The sequence below is a fragment of the Apostichopus japonicus genome, chromosome 6, assembly GCF_037975245.1.
Source record: "Apostichopus japonicus isolate 1M-3 chromosome 6, ASM3797524v1, whole genome shotgun sequence".
In the NCBI taxonomy this organism is placed as follows: domain Eukaryota; kingdom Metazoa; phylum Echinodermata; class Holothuroidea; order Aspidochirotida; family Stichopodidae; genus Apostichopus; species Apostichopus japonicus.
Window position 1 is genome coordinate 8,275,785 of NC_092566.1, and position 15,005 is coordinate 8,290,789.

At 37.5% G+C, this 15,005-nt stretch overlaps 1 protein-coding gene and 1 long non-coding RNA gene across 5 annotated transcripts; both read right to left on the reverse strand.

The window, feature by feature from the left end:
• Positions 1–2,742: 2,742 nt before the first annotated feature.
• LOC139968859 (uncharacterized) lies at positions 2,743–8,231 on the reverse strand. 4 transcript variants are annotated; one of them, XM_071973435.1, is made up of 6 exons: positions 8,072–8,231; positions 7,133–7,222; positions 6,292–6,436; positions 5,278–5,419; positions 4,808–4,883; positions 2,743–3,133 (listed from the first exon to the last, which is right to left on the reverse strand). In XM_071973435.1, the coding sequence occupies exons 2-6, from the start codon at positions 7,163–7,165 to the stop codon at positions 2,918–2,920; spliced, it is 612 nt and encodes a 203-aa protein (XP_071829536.1). In that variant the 5' UTR covers positions 7,166–7,222; positions 8,072–8,231; the 3' UTR covers positions 2,743–2,917. The 4 variants fall into 4 exon arrangements, with proteins under 4 accessions (XP_071829536.1, XP_071829537.1, XP_071829539.1 ...); XM_071973436.1 differs by having other exon boundaries at positions 7,133–7,249; XM_071973438.1 differs by having other exon boundaries at positions 7,133–7,244; positions 8,072–8,230.
• Positions 8,232–11,712: 3,481 nt separating this feature from the next.
• LOC139968860 (uncharacterized) lies at positions 11,713–14,861 on the reverse strand. The gene is made up of 2 exons (XR_011793559.1): positions 13,868–14,861; positions 11,713–12,888 (listed from the first exon to the last, which is right to left on the reverse strand). It is a non-coding gene; the product is annotated as an uncharacterized lncRNA (long non-coding RNA).
• Positions 14,862–15,005: the final 144 nt, after the last annotated feature.

The window sequence follows — 15,005 nt, forward strand, 5'->3', positions numbered from 1 at the left end:
TGGCCAAAAAAATATTCGCGGCCCGGTCAGTTTTGTTATCATAACACATCCACAAACAACTTTTATAGGAGCAAAATGGGAAATTTATAATATTTTCCCCTTCAAAAACAAGACTTTATTTCATTATTTAAAATAAAAAAGTAACTGATGCAGCTGATGAGTTAGACTTGAACGGGCTTTAGTATCCAATGGCACAGATTAAGAAAGAAAAAAAAACAAATCAAGATACAATAAACATATGATTAAAGTTGGGAAGAAAATTATGGGATATTAGGTGCAGTGATCCAACTGCAATCGTGTTGGTTACTTCGTATCGTCATGCATAAGGTCCCGAGTTCGAGTCACTCCAAGATAAATGTACGTCGTCCAGTTACAGAGTTGTTGACAATTGCCAATTCATAATCATGGACGTTTAAATATGAATCTAAGAGACTGACTTCGGTCAGCTTGCGGCTTTGATAAGCCAATGATGGCTTCTTCGCGAGTTCCTTCTTGTAGGAGGATCTAAAGTACATACATACATACACACATACATACATACATACATACATACATACACGCATACATACATACAAGCATACATACTCACATACATGCTCTAAAATTATAACAGTGTCTTAACTTAGCTTGTCTAGGTTATACAGTAGTCTGATCTGACAAGATGGAATGATAAATTTACAAAAATACATCAATTTTACTTTCTCTTTGGGCATTTAACACTAATATGGTTAAGTGAGAACACAATGTCTGAACTTGCTGTTTTCAAAGTGAAAATCAATATAATTTTAACCAATTAATTCTACTGTGATGAGCTTGCTCCATTGTATTATAATCGGGGACAGTTGAGAAGAAATTTTTCAGACAGAAAGGCAGCAACGCGGGGTCTTGTAATACTTCTGTAGGTGTGCGTGGCAGTTGAGATTTGGCAACGCGATTACGATGCTGTTTAATACTGAAATAACCTTACGCTCCCAATGAATTAAAAGATGAGATCAAGCTAGCGAGTGGCGTAAAAAGGAGAAATAAACACAATTTTGAGGAAACAAAAATAGAGGTTTATTTGTGCGAACAAAGCTACAATGCATGATATAAAGTACTGCGAGAATTTGCGAAGGTATAAAATCCATGGCGCTATGCAAAATTCACATATATAAGCCCTAAAGCATTGTCAACATCAAAAAAGAAAAAAGAAAAAAAACCTTTCAAAGCACCGATTACAAACTCGATCTCACGCTAAAACGAAATACATAATAATGATGGCAGTATTACCAAACAAAACTATTCATTGCAATGACCGAAATAAAAAGAAAAAAATGGGGGGGGGGGGAAATTAATGAAATTTGAAAAGATAGTAAAGGCATATAACAATAGACGTAACACCACTGTCAACATCGCATGGGAAAGTCTTGACTAATTTTAGTGTGTTTATCAGTACTAAGGTTATTATCCCTTTAATAGGAAACATGGTTGGTCTTGGCCAGTGCCAGATTAAAACACTCTGGAGCCCAAAGGCAACAGCTGCTTACCCCCTCCCCCACCTTATTAAGTTTTGTAGGCTCAACCCACAGAGAGAAAATTGGCATGTCTTGTTTGGAAGAGTTCAACACACCCCTTGACCTTGTAGCTCCTTGACTAATCCCCCTTTTGAATAACTCAACACTTGGCGAGGGCAAGAATTTTCATATGCTTAACCATAGAGCAAAAAAACCATTCAATAAAAAAAATTGAAAAAAATTGAAACTTTTGATATAAATACTGCAGATCATTCACAAAAGTAAAAAACAAATACTGCACTTTCACTTAGTGCAGACTGCATTCCAACACTGCTTTGTTTTGAGAAATGAAGTATTAAATATTGAGAGCTCACCAACGAATTGACTAGAATACTGCATTTTTTTGGCATAAGCATAAAGAGTTATGAAAATCAATCGGGGAAAATAATTAAACATTAGTGGTCCTCAAATAACTTTTCAAGGACATCTGGTAATTTCATCCTGGCTTGTCCTATTGTTTTACATGGAGTCAATGAATGTATGCAAAGCTGTTAGAATTTATAAAACAATTAATAAAACTCAACAATTAGGGCAAAGAAACCAATGTCTTGTGAAAATTCAGTATTCGTTTTGAAACAAAATTAACATATCGTTAAAATAGGATATTTTGTAAAGCAACGCAGCCTTAGGAATATACCCAGCAATCAGCTCAACTATGACTTCAACAATACCCTTACTCCTCCTTTAAAATAACACTGCGATATTAATCTAAAAAAAATGAAACAACTTAATACACTGTAGTAAGTCTTGCTTGGGTATTAGAAAACCATATTTCTAACGTTTCTACAAAGTCCTCCAGAATATATTTTGCCAGAACAAATACCACCAAACACTTTTGTTAGTTTATAACAACGCCTCTTTTTTTATTGCATTTTTAAACCTGATACTATACTTGCAGGCAGTCAATTAAGTGTTTTCCAGCCTCAAGATATGTACAAGTATTCTGTCAAATATTTCAAACTATCAGTCACAAAAATCTGGGGCATGATACTGTGTGACTTTTAACTACTGAATGACCTCATTAAAAACTAATATCTGCATTAAAAAAAAGAGTGTTACTAAAATGCAAAATATAAACAAAAAGAAACAAACCCCAACAGAGAAATAAAACACTAAAAAAAAAAAAGTGACTCGACATATGGTCTTGTGCTACTCCAGACTCTTCTTAAGAGAACAACTAATATCTGAATGTTTTACAAACTCAAAATATATTTTGTTTTTAGTCAGTTTAAGACAAAAGACGATTAATTAAAGAAGAACATGAAATCTGATTTCATGATACAGTTCAAAGGCACTTAACAAATTGTTTTTTTGGTTTCAGCTGCAATTTACATAAAAAATGTCACAAAAATATTTCTCCCTTTTTAGGAACAATCTTTCCTTCTACTTCTTTTGCCACCAGCAGGGTCCTGAGTTGATGACTTAACTTTTTGCTTGTCTACTTTTCTCTTCTTAGGCGCTTTCTGATTGGTCAAGGCTCCATGACCGACCTGTTGACATCCAACCATTGAGGAGATATCATCATCTGCAGTCAAATCCTCGCCGCCGATGTCAGTCAATCTCGAAGGTTCCCCTTCATCCTGAAAAAGTGACAATTTATTGGAGAAAAGATATTTATATTTACAGTCATCTTTAATGAACTTCAGGCTGCCAAAAATTTCATCTTTATGGGTCATTCCATAGTTAGGGGGGGGGGTTCATTGATTGATGGACCTTTGGGATACCTTTGTCTGTGTATTACAACAGCAGCTTCTATTTAAAGGTAACAGACTGTGCATTGCAATGTATCAGAACGTAACAGATAACTTCCTTCTAGAAGAACGATCAATTTTTTAATCATAACTTTTTTAATCATAACAAGAACAACTGTCAAACTTATTTAACACAGTGAAAAAATGTAAAACAAGAAAGCTACAAAGCAGGTATCCAAATAATTATAGACCACTCATGGGCAATTTTTTTATCAAGAATCAGGGTGGCAAACCCTTTTTACTCTTTTATTTAACAACAATATATTGATTTTCAATTTTAAGATACTGTATAAAGATCAGGTTTCATGTAACAGTGTGGAATGCTTATTCAGCAATGGATGGGTGTGTGTGGGGGAGGGGGGGGGGTGCAGCTGATTGCAATTTGGTTACTGGAAGTATCTCAGAATGCCAAATTGTTGTAAGGTTTCTTGGGCATAAAATGCTGAAGTTTGATTGGTCTGATACTTCATGAGTAGAAGAACATTATGCATGTTCTTATTCTTTGAAGAAAGAGGGTTCAACCTCTCTAGCTGTGGCCCTAAAAGATCCTACCCAGCTGTAATCTGTCAGGGCAGACAAATATAACCCATATCTTAAAGAGGAAAATATATTCTACACTGTTGGTTGTAAAACACAATTCTCAATATCTGCTCAATAATTTGGTTAATTGTGAAAAGTGACCACTTTTGACTCTTTCTTCACAAAGTTGATCATAGTTAGTGGTGTCTGATGTCATCATGGTAGGTTTTCTCCATCGGCTTCACTTTTAGTATTGTAATCTTTCTGTCGATTAATCCTTCAGATGTGAGAAATTTGGATAAAACGGAATAAGGATGATGCTTTGAACCACTAATGCAGAAACATTTCCACAAATTTTTGTTAAAGCGATCATATTCAGCCCATCAGAATATCCCTTTAATTCAAAATAAACAGTTTCTTGTTTTACACCAATACCACCAAGTATGTTTGTCACTCATGGACATGCACGTTTGAAACCGAGAAATACTGGATCATTAAAAGCTCACTAGACATCTGAAGATAGCTTTAATAATTTGTGAGAAGCTCTAAACAAAGTCATGAATGTTTTTTTTTCTCTGACATCACATAAATATGTCGAGTTATGATTCTATGGAATAGCGGATGGATCTGCAACCTACAGTTGACCTTGCTTAATACTTTACTTGAATCAGGGCAAAAGAGGTATTCTGGCTTTCTTTGTATGAGGCTGAAAAAGTTTTTCACCAAGTTAGGGAATAAGAACTACTGTTCTCTCCAGTGTTGGTACCAAACAGAAAACTAAAGTCATCAAATGTAGCCAGCTGTTTTACTATACAGATGAACATTTTATTCAACAACAATAATATTAGACAAGAGTCACAAGATGGTATATATCCACATCTTCCGAGATTTGAAACTACCTTTTCGTGGCAGTAATTATATATTAATTGTTATCTTCAGAAGGACAACTAATTCAACTACTAGAAAGATTTTTTTTTCACTCACCATCACTTGTTCATTACTGATTGTCTCTGATACTTCATCACATCTTTCTTCTTGAAAACTAAAGCTGGTTTCTTGTCTATAAATTTAGAAGAACACAAATTTGTTTGGTTAGATCAGTAAATCTGATGTAAAAGGAAACATTGGTTTCCATTACAAACTTCTCTGGTATCTTTATGGTCAGCAAAAATTTTTGCAGGGTTGGGGGAAAGAACAAACATTCAGAAGAAATAAGAAATTGCCAATATTCGTGGGAAAAAAGTGGATAAATCTTGTACATACAATTACTTCAAAAGTTGAAAATATAACAATACTCAATTGCAACCATTATAAAGCACCGGAAAATTTCTCAAAGTGGAGGAGGGATACCACAGACCAGTTTTCCCTGGGCCACAAAATCTTCCACTGGATCGTCCCAGGAAAACTGGGGTTACCAAACGCAACAAAACAAAAATTTAATAACAGGGACTTACAGTAACCAGCCCTCCAACGGAGATTCTGAAATAGTATCCATGAACTCCAATACATCGCTGTAATCTCTTGTTGATTTTGTCTCGCGTTGTATAGTATTTTGGTTTGAATCAAGGTGAGGTAGCACTGAATCAATATAACTACCTGTGAAACAATGTAAAATTGTTGCATAAATTTTTTTTTTTTTAAATTGCACCCTACAAATGTTGCAACTACTAGTCACCAGCTAGATGATTTGACTTCTTTGGACCTTAACTAACCTTTCACGTCCACCAATAACCATAGGGTACTTGGAGTTGGAGTCCCCAGTAGGAATCAACGCACTGAACATGTAGTTCAACCTTCTCCATTTACTTTTTTCACAAGGTATTCACATTCTAATACCTTTTTGAATGTGAAAAGGAAACCCTTTCTTCCATTTCCCAAGTTTTGTTGTCTTACCTTTGTTGATTTCATGTGTCATTTCACTTCAAACAAAACTAATAGGGATTTTTTTATCAATGTAGGCCATTAACATATCAGTACATTGAATTTAACCACACATTGACTTAACTTCAGTAACTGCATTTAATTGTTGTGAATACATGCAGACACAACTACACACATGCACCATGCTTTTGAGGACTTTAGTAAACCATAAAATAATCAAATATTTATCTCAAAGTTACTGTAATGATGATAATGTTCTTTGCCTTATTAAACTGAATAAAACAATCCCCATTCTCATAACCTGTGATAAAAGATATGTTGAACAAAATAGAAATAATGACACCAACTCAAATTAACTACAATACCAGTACTACTCCTCAGTAGCAAGGCTAATATTATGAACAATATTCTAGCAATTTTTTTGGGGGCCTTCTTCACTGTTCTCTGCTAACTAGCTGTTGCTTTCCTAACTATAGTATAGACTGAAATTATATGCCTTCTTAACCATTCTCTACCAAACTTTGCCCTCCTAACTGCAAAGACTAAATTTCTTTACCTTTCCCAACTGTTCTTAAATATGAACATACCAGTATATTTTGCCAACCATTTTTCAGGATCTTCATCAGGCAGGTATACCTGAAACTGAAACTTTGTGGAACTTGTGTCTTCTTGAGTCGGCGGTTGGAGGAGCCACTTAGAGATATCTAGATCCTCAAGGAATGGGGCCATCGACTGCAGAAAATGTACACAAAACAACACTTTCAACTTCAGTAGAATTGCAACGATCTATCTCACTGTCCACTTAAACCTCTTCACAAAATGTTTTGCCATGGGAATAGTCTGAAGCATTAGAAGTTCAGAAACTATAGGAAAAGGGTATTGAAAACTGTACTATATAAGTAGTTTATATTTAAGGTATACTGTACACCTAGCCTGATCTGTCAACTGCATTGATCAACAAAGTTACATGAACTTGAGAGAAATGGCATGCAAGCACAAAGTTCTGTTAGTGTCTCCAACAATAAAAACAAAGAATGTAACAATCACTAGGGCAGTACACACACAAGTTGCAGGTGCTACTTAAACCTGACTGGCAAAAGAGAAGCTTTGTTGCAGTTTTAGTGTACATAGAATCAATATGTATCCATTAAGAAGACATCATCTCTTATAAGGCAAATCAATCCTGAAGATGAAGCTAAACCAGCATCTTTGAAAGAATTTGAAAAATTTACTGAATGTTACTGTATATATGATATTATATATGGTATTAAAAAAGCTACTTTATTCAAGAGATAGCCTGGTAAACAGACAGTGTAAAACCTATCTTAAATGGAATCTACAGAATCACTATTGCCAACCTTGTATCAAACATAAAGATACAGTAGATTAAATAAGCTGTTCGAAATGATTGCTGAGTAATTTTCTTACCACTTGTCCTGCTTCCTGATGCCTTGATGCCATGGTATGAAAGAAGAGGTTCTTCTAACTTACACTTAAGATACAATAATCTGTTCGGACCTGTCGGTAGATACAAAATTAGCTGTTCTGGTGAGAATGAAAGATATAAATATGGCAAGACTTACAAAATATGATACAATATGAACATTATCTGTACAAGTAACTGGGATACCCCCTTCTACTGTTTGCGATGGTTTCCTGTTTTATTAGAATCTGATGCCAATACTGCACTATAACATCAACTTTCACTTCCTGGTGTTTACCTAAGTACACGGATGTGGTGGAGTCACTTAGCCTAATATTCTGCCTATTTAGAAGCTGCTTCACATACAGGATACTTCCATGAAATTAGGTTCAGTAGGGGTGATTTGAACGTCCTTATAAAATTAAATGAAAGTAAACCTACAGTAGTTTAGCCCCTAGATACAAATTGGCTACTTTTGCAAGCGAAATAATCTATGTTTTAAATATTCTACTTGTTACCAGGAATAGGTGTAGCAGTACCATAACCAGGACGCGATTAAGAAGACAAGTTTATTTGGCATAACTTACCTATTGTCCGCATAAAGGCTCACAATATTTTCTACTAGCTTAAGTAAAACCTATTACTTCGATCGGCCTACACTAAAAGAGCCTACACCTTACATTGTACAAATACAATGTTAACGATACAAATACAAGTAACTGAAATAAACTCACATGTTCAATGAAACGCTGCTATTTCAGCATTCAGCAGGTATCGACATGAACATAGTCTTACTTTTACCAGTTTTATGAATGCTGTGGTGACTTAACCTTTCACTTAGCGAAACTGCTACTAACGTTAATTCAACACTTTGACTTTAGTGACTAGTCTAGTCAGAACGATATTTTACTTTTGTAATGAAATAGTTTCCAAATATAAATTACCAGGTATCTGATTCACTTGGTAAGCAGCGACAGCTAAATGGACGGAATCATGTTTGTGTGGATTGGTACTTTATTTAATTTATTTAAAAACTTTCGTATAGTCTATATTGTTTCCCCTCTACGCAATTTTCATGGAATCACGTACAGTGTGTTACTTTGTTTATGTTTTGGTAGTTGTAGTCACTGATCGTGTAGAGATCGGCTGAGGTTAGTTCCAAGGTGTTTCGACAACAGAGCAGTTGACCTGTGACGTACTTCCGTTTTCAAGAGCCCTCTCTAGTATTGCTATGGCAATGGCGCGAAATGGAAAGTGTAAATTACTTGTACAAGTTGTTGATGACGGCTACTCAGGCTGAAGATTAACCCGAAGATGACGGCAACTGGGCAGCATGGGTTTGAAGCCTGGACGTAAAGATTAGACCTAAATGTATTCTATTGACTTGAACTTTTAACGTTTGAGAAAATTATATGAGCCAGGCTTTGTTGCAGGTTGTAGCTGCCACAGCTTAGGCCCCAAGACGTAGCCTAAGGTACTGTAGGCCTAGGCCTAACGGCATAACCGTTAGCCTAGTAATGGTTGGTGAATTACTCTGTTGAACAGCTATGTTTAAACGAAATTGGGGGTCGATGGGGGCAGTCATAAATTTTGATAAAGATTATATTTCTAGTGGAGGTGCTTATAGGTGTTTTGAAAGGAAGGAAAGTCATTTCTAATAATATCAGGAGGCATGCTAAGGAGTAAGGTACACCTAGGCCCCTAGGCCTAGGCCTAGTTACACTTACACTACAGGGATAAGCTGAAGATTGTCTTTACCAAAGCTAGAAGTATTTGTAAAATTTTTGCTGAATTTACTGTTCTTCTTGAGAATCTGCGAGGTCCGCGAGACCGAAAGTAAAAAGGTCCGCAACACCGAAGATCTTCGAGACCGAGGTCCGCAAGTCCGAAACTATTACTAAATACTAGGCCCCGCGAGACCTAAACTACTAGGCCTATAATAGCACTTGGTAAGACAAATCTTACTACCGGTAATATTACCTTGATAAAGCGTGTAATTTAAAAGAATTTACAGCCATTTCTTTTCATAATGGATGCCAGTGAGTTGCGCAAGGGGGCTGGGGCGGCTTGCATTGATACTAGGCCTCCACTAGTGGCGTAACCAGAGGGGGTTGCAGGGGGCAAAAGCCACCGCTCTCAAATGTCTAACCCCCCTGCTGTGTGTTTGTGCTACAAAGTGTACAAATTTTAGGAAGTAAATTAGACGTTTGGTTTATTATGAGGAAATTGTGTCAACTGTTACAGGCTAGAGGTTAAAAGTTGACCCCTAATTAATCCTGATTTCATAGTAAAGTGGGATAATAATGACAGTATCCGCTATAACAAGGGAACATGTTGCGGTTTTCAGTTCTACTTCTGTAAGGAGTCAAAATTCTTTAGACTACTCGAATTTCAAATAATATTTTTGTAATGTGACAATGTAAAAAAGTGTTTTAAACTGGATTAAATCGCCCGTTTTCCCTTACCTCTTCAGATTTTAAGGGGGGGGGGGCAGGGACGTCCACCAGTGAAGAATTTACAGTAGGGGGCATGCTCCATAGACCATCGGTCTCACGGACCATCGGTTCTCGGAAATTCGGTCTTGCAGACCTTCGGTCTCGTGGAATTCCCCTGGACGGAGTATGTTGTGTATTGTCAGGACAGGAGGGATACTCGTAATGGAATTGGTGGGTAAGCTTGCACGGTTTTGTGAAAACTTACAACGGTTTGCCTGAGAAAGTTGTACTTGCAAGAAGTGTGAATGGGTTAAGAATGCTTTGGACAAGCACTTTAAGCATTGTAATCGGGTCTGAGTGTTTATGTCTTCAGATTTTTCTCTCCTATAGGGTCCTTGGGAATTGAGTGCCCCTCCTGATCCTTATTTTTCTACCAAACTAAACTAATAATAACAATAAATACGTTCAGATAGGCACTACGTTAGGTCTACAGAAGTCTGGTAGACCTAGCTAATTTCAGTATTCAAGGTGCCAGTGAGCTGTCAATCTAAGTAACTTATTTCTTGGTAATTTGTTTGGCCATAATAAAAGTCTGTTCAGGTGATGCAGAATTTATTCAGCAGGTGGTTCAAGTCCACCAACAGATAAGATTAAGCCACTGAGTTTCCAAGAAGAATTTGATCATTTGTGCATGTGACTTAATTGCTATAGAAAAAAAGGCTAATCCCATGATAGAAATTTTGTTTGGCAATTTGGCAAATCAATCAATGAATATTCTGACATTCCTTACAGAGGAGTTTTGTCTGTGAATGTGTGATATAATTTTTTTTGTTCATCTTGGGTCACCATACACTTGGAAGTGCAATTCCAGTACAAAAAGGTCTCTTAATTTACAGTTAACTTGATACAACATTGTAAAAAAAATTGTGTAAAATTCTTCAACAAAGCATAAGACAGTGCCCGCCTTTTTAAACAAGAAAACTGGGAGCTGATGTTGTTAAAGCTCACTACCAGCTGCTTTTGATTGGCAAGAAAACCTTGGCGGAGTGTGTACGTTAGGTCTAAAGAAAATTGCAGCAGCTCAGTCCAGCAAACTTGGAAGGATCAAAAACATTGCCCGCTTCAGGAAGGACAAAGAGTGTAGGAACTTCTAACAAGCAGATAAAACTCATTTATTTTATATTTCTTTGTTACACATACAATGCAAGAATCATAACATACTTAACAATGTGAAGTTTTTATCTGGTACACAAGAGGTACAAACAAACCCACTGACAGGAATCTGGGGGTGGGGGCAGGTGCACTCTATAAGGTCTTGTCCCACAGTTTCCCAGACCTTGAGCAAATTTTCAAATACACAACTAGAAATACAAATTTCCCAAAGGGGATGGGTGGGGGGAAGCCCTTGTTCCCTCTCCCAGGTTTTCCTCAAAAACCATTACTTGGAAATAAGCTTACTTAAGCTTCACCATATTATGTATAGGGGCTTAATAAAACCACAATTTTCTCTAATGGACAGAGGCACCTCCCTTATTTTATTCTCACTGGTACCCACTTCAGACCCAACATCATGCTTTCACTTGTAGAGCTGCATAATATCTAATTGTGAAGGTAGAAGAGGCCCTGTATTGCCCAGATGAACAAGCATCATGTCACATATTCAAGAAACTGATCTAGGCTGGTAGAAGTGTTGTATAGGATCAAGTCACATTGTGACATTTGTAAAACAAATTGCAGTTTTTGCTATATTCATCGTGAAGTTAGGAACAAGATTATATAAGGAATTATGGAAAGACACTTGAGCATTTTGTCTATAATGAGCTTTGTCCTGACTCCAATCCTCTGAAACATGACAGGTGATATTTTCCCACAAACAGAACAATAAGAAACTACATACAGCTGGCACTATGTAAAGGTAGGTTTTCACAATTTGACCAACTCAATCTAGAAGAAAAAGTGAAGGCATGGCAAAGTGAAGACAACCGAGATTGTTTTTTTTCTTCGCAAGTGCTCAGACAAGCCAAAACAAACAGCTATCTCAGATGTGCAGATCCATATGTAAATTTAGTGGTTTTCCATACTGGCGTGCCCTCCCAAAAGTATGATGACTCAGGGGAGAGAAGTTGCAAAGATAACGCAGAAACAAAAGATTAACGGTTTACTTGGATAATTTAATAACTTAACTGGAGCAACGGTTTACTTGAATAAATTAACAACTCAACTGGAGCAAACTAAATATAAAATATAAAGCATAATTTACTTACAAGTCACAAGCTCACTACATATGAATCAAACGTACTCACTCGCTCACAAGTTTTGGCCGGTCAACCATCCGTACTCACCGCCTCATTCATAAGCTCTGCCAAACCTTTTCATACACAAGAAAGTTCTATCACACCACACGCACACACTCACACCAGATGCACGCACGCACCACAAACAGCGCGCCGCGCCCGATACGTTTGAAACCTCTGTTACGTAATTAAACAGCGATGCGTCGCTTACAAGCGCACCATAGCCTAAGGCTACACTATATACATGTACGCCCACACAAGAATACGCCTATCGTTACAATCGCTCATTTACACATAGAAAGCCCAAAACACAAGGTATTGTCCAAGAAACAGATGATAGGGATGACATGGAAGATGACAGCTATGACACCAGAGAAAGCACTACTTTCCTGTTCATCCATCAGACCAGCCAGCAACAACTGCTTTTAAAGCGTTATGGAGACATGGTACTCATTGATGCCACCTACACGACCACAAAATATGCTCTGCCTGTTCTTGGTATTTGTGAGGACCAAGGTTGGTTATAGTCCTGTGGCTGAATTCATCACAGAGAATGAAACGACTGTTGCGATAACAGAGGCCCTTGACATCATCAAAGATGGAACCTTGATTGGAACCCCAAGTTCTTCATGCTTGACTATTCCGAACAAGAATACCAAGCACTGCATGCAGTGTTTCCAGGTACACAGAAGTTTTTATATGCCTTTCACATGGAACAGGCATGGTTGCATTGGAGCAAGGAAAGTAAGTTAACTCAAACCTACACAAAGTTATTAGTACTTTTCTTTTTAAAAGTTTTTAGCAAAGCCACACAGCAAGAGGTTCCTAGTTTGAATCCTGGTCAATGCACCTGTGTTATGTCCTTATGCAAAGCACTTATTATCTCTCTGCCGACAAAGTTGGTGAAGAGGGGACATAACACTGTTACTGTTCATCTGTTTATTTGTCTGTTGGTCCATTTGTCTCTCTGTATGTTCACACGTTAGCCGTCCTTCTGTATGTAAATCTGTCAGATCAACCTCCACAAAGCGTCTGGAAAAGAAGTAGAGAAAAACAATAGTGTCAATAGAATAGAGTGGAAATATAATAGACTTTTATAACATTTGATTTGGTTAATAGGTAAGCCCTATTTGGTGTCTATGGGAAAAAAGTTGAGCATGTTTCTTTTAGGAACTTATGTCAGACTAAAATAAAGGCTAGGTGTGTTGAATTGCAATAGAGTGAGTAAAGGTTGTAATTAAGGTTGGACTGACTAAATGGTTAGAAGTATATTTGGTAGATCAGTGGATGGCAAAAGGTGGGTGGGGTTAGTAGGTGAATGAATGGAGGTATGTGAATGGTGTTATATGAATTGCGTATGGTAGATTAATGGGGCACAGTGAGGAATAAAGCATGGGGATTAATGGAGCATGGGAAGTGAATGAATGATGACTTTGTATTGCATTCTGAGGGTTTCACTGAGGTTAGTGTCAAGGTGTTTGGACAACACAGCTTGTTGAGGCTAGTTTCAAGGTGTTTCGACAACAATACTTGGTAATGCATTCTGAGGGTTTCACTGCTCGTTAGTGTCAAGGTGTTTCGACAACACAGCTAGTTGGTCAAGGTGTTTCGATAATGCAGCTAGTTGAGACTAGGTTCAAGGTGTTTCGACAACAAAGAGATTAGTGTCAACTTTCAAGGTGTTTCGACAACACAGCTAGTTGAGGCTAGTTTGAAGGTGTTTGACAACAAAACTTGGTGTTGCATTCTGAGGGGTTTCACTAAGGTTAGTGTCAATGTGTTTCGACAACACAGCGAGTTGAGGCTAGTTTCAGGGTGTTTCGACAACAAAACTTGGTATTGCATTCTGAGGTTTTCACTTACCAGGACACAGTGATTCAAACACTTGGAATTCCATGCAGGGTGTTTCGACACCACATCACAGATACAGTGATTCAGACACCTGGTACAGCGCACTGAGTGTTTCGTGTACCATCTTTACCTAGGGCCTAAATCGGAGGGTTTCGCTTACCTTAGTGATGCAAACAGTTAGTACCGCACACTGAATGTTTCGTTTTCCATCATTTGTTGACTTGATTTTATGCATTTCGTTTTAAAAATGCTCTAAAAATAACTAGCATCTTCATCTCTATCCCCAACACATCCCAAAACTCCACAATACGATCAGCGAATCTGAAACGGAAGTGACGTTAGAGGTCAACTAGCTGTGTTGTCGAAACACCTTGGAACTAACCTCAGCCTGTAGAGATCAGTGGTTGTAGTATTGTATAGTGACGTACTGTATATGGCAAGCCAAATACCGAGAAATATTCCAGGTTTTTCGGCTGAATATCTTAGAATGTAGACCCAGATTTGTCTACCGATAATCAAACGATTTCAAACGATGTACCCTTTTTTTTTTGTAAACTCAGGTTTATCAGTTGAAAAACCTGGAATAGCAACGGATAATTTTAGTTTTTCTTGAAATTCCTGGGTTTTCGCCATATAACCTTGGATTTTCAACCGATAATCCAGATTTGTCTACCGATAGGCTAATCCATGTTTTTCGACCGATAATCCAGGATTTTCGACAATAATATAGGGTTTTCGACGATAATCTAGGATTTCCTTCGAAAATCCAAGATTTTCAATTGATAATTCATCTTTATCGGCGATATTCCAGGTTTTTCAAGCTATCAACAGGGGCGTCGGAGCCGGTGCGGCAGGTCCGGCGAACGCCGGACCAATATTCACGGCGCTAAAAAAAAGAAAAAAGGAGGACTAAGAAAAAAAAATGGCAAAAAATAAATAACCAAAATGAAACATACTTCAAAATGTGTTTCAGAAGATTAGTCGGGTGGCAGGGGTCTTGTTTTCAAGCTCGGGAAGTGCCATTTCCTGCAATCTGGGAGACATTTTTGCAAAATTACCTCCATTACGCTACGCGCCAACCATGGTGGCGCGTAGCATAGTTTGACCTACCTAACGCCCCCCGATAATTATGATAGATGGCCAAACTCTGATCTGCCGTACCAATCCCAAATAGCTTCCGACGCCCCTGATCAATCCAAGATAATAGTTGAAAACCTGGGTTTTCGGTTTTCTACATAAGGTTTATCTGTCGATAGTCCTGGTTTTTAAACCAATAAACCTGGAATATCTATAGTTAC

Excerpts from the sequence above, each read along its gene's own strand:
- LOC139968859 (XM_071973435.1), bottom strand. The coding sequence starts at position 7,165 with ATGGCATCAAGGCATCAGGAAGCAGGACAAGTG. Across the intron at positions 6,437-7,132 it reads ATCAGGAAGCAGGACAAGTG|TCGATGGCCCCATTCCTTGA; the intron begins GTAAGAAAATTA and ends CATTTTCTGCAG. Across the intron at positions 5,420-6,291 it reads ATGGTTGGCAAAATATACTG|GTAGTTATATTGATTCAGTG; the intron begins GTATGTTCATAT and ends ATTGTTTCACAG.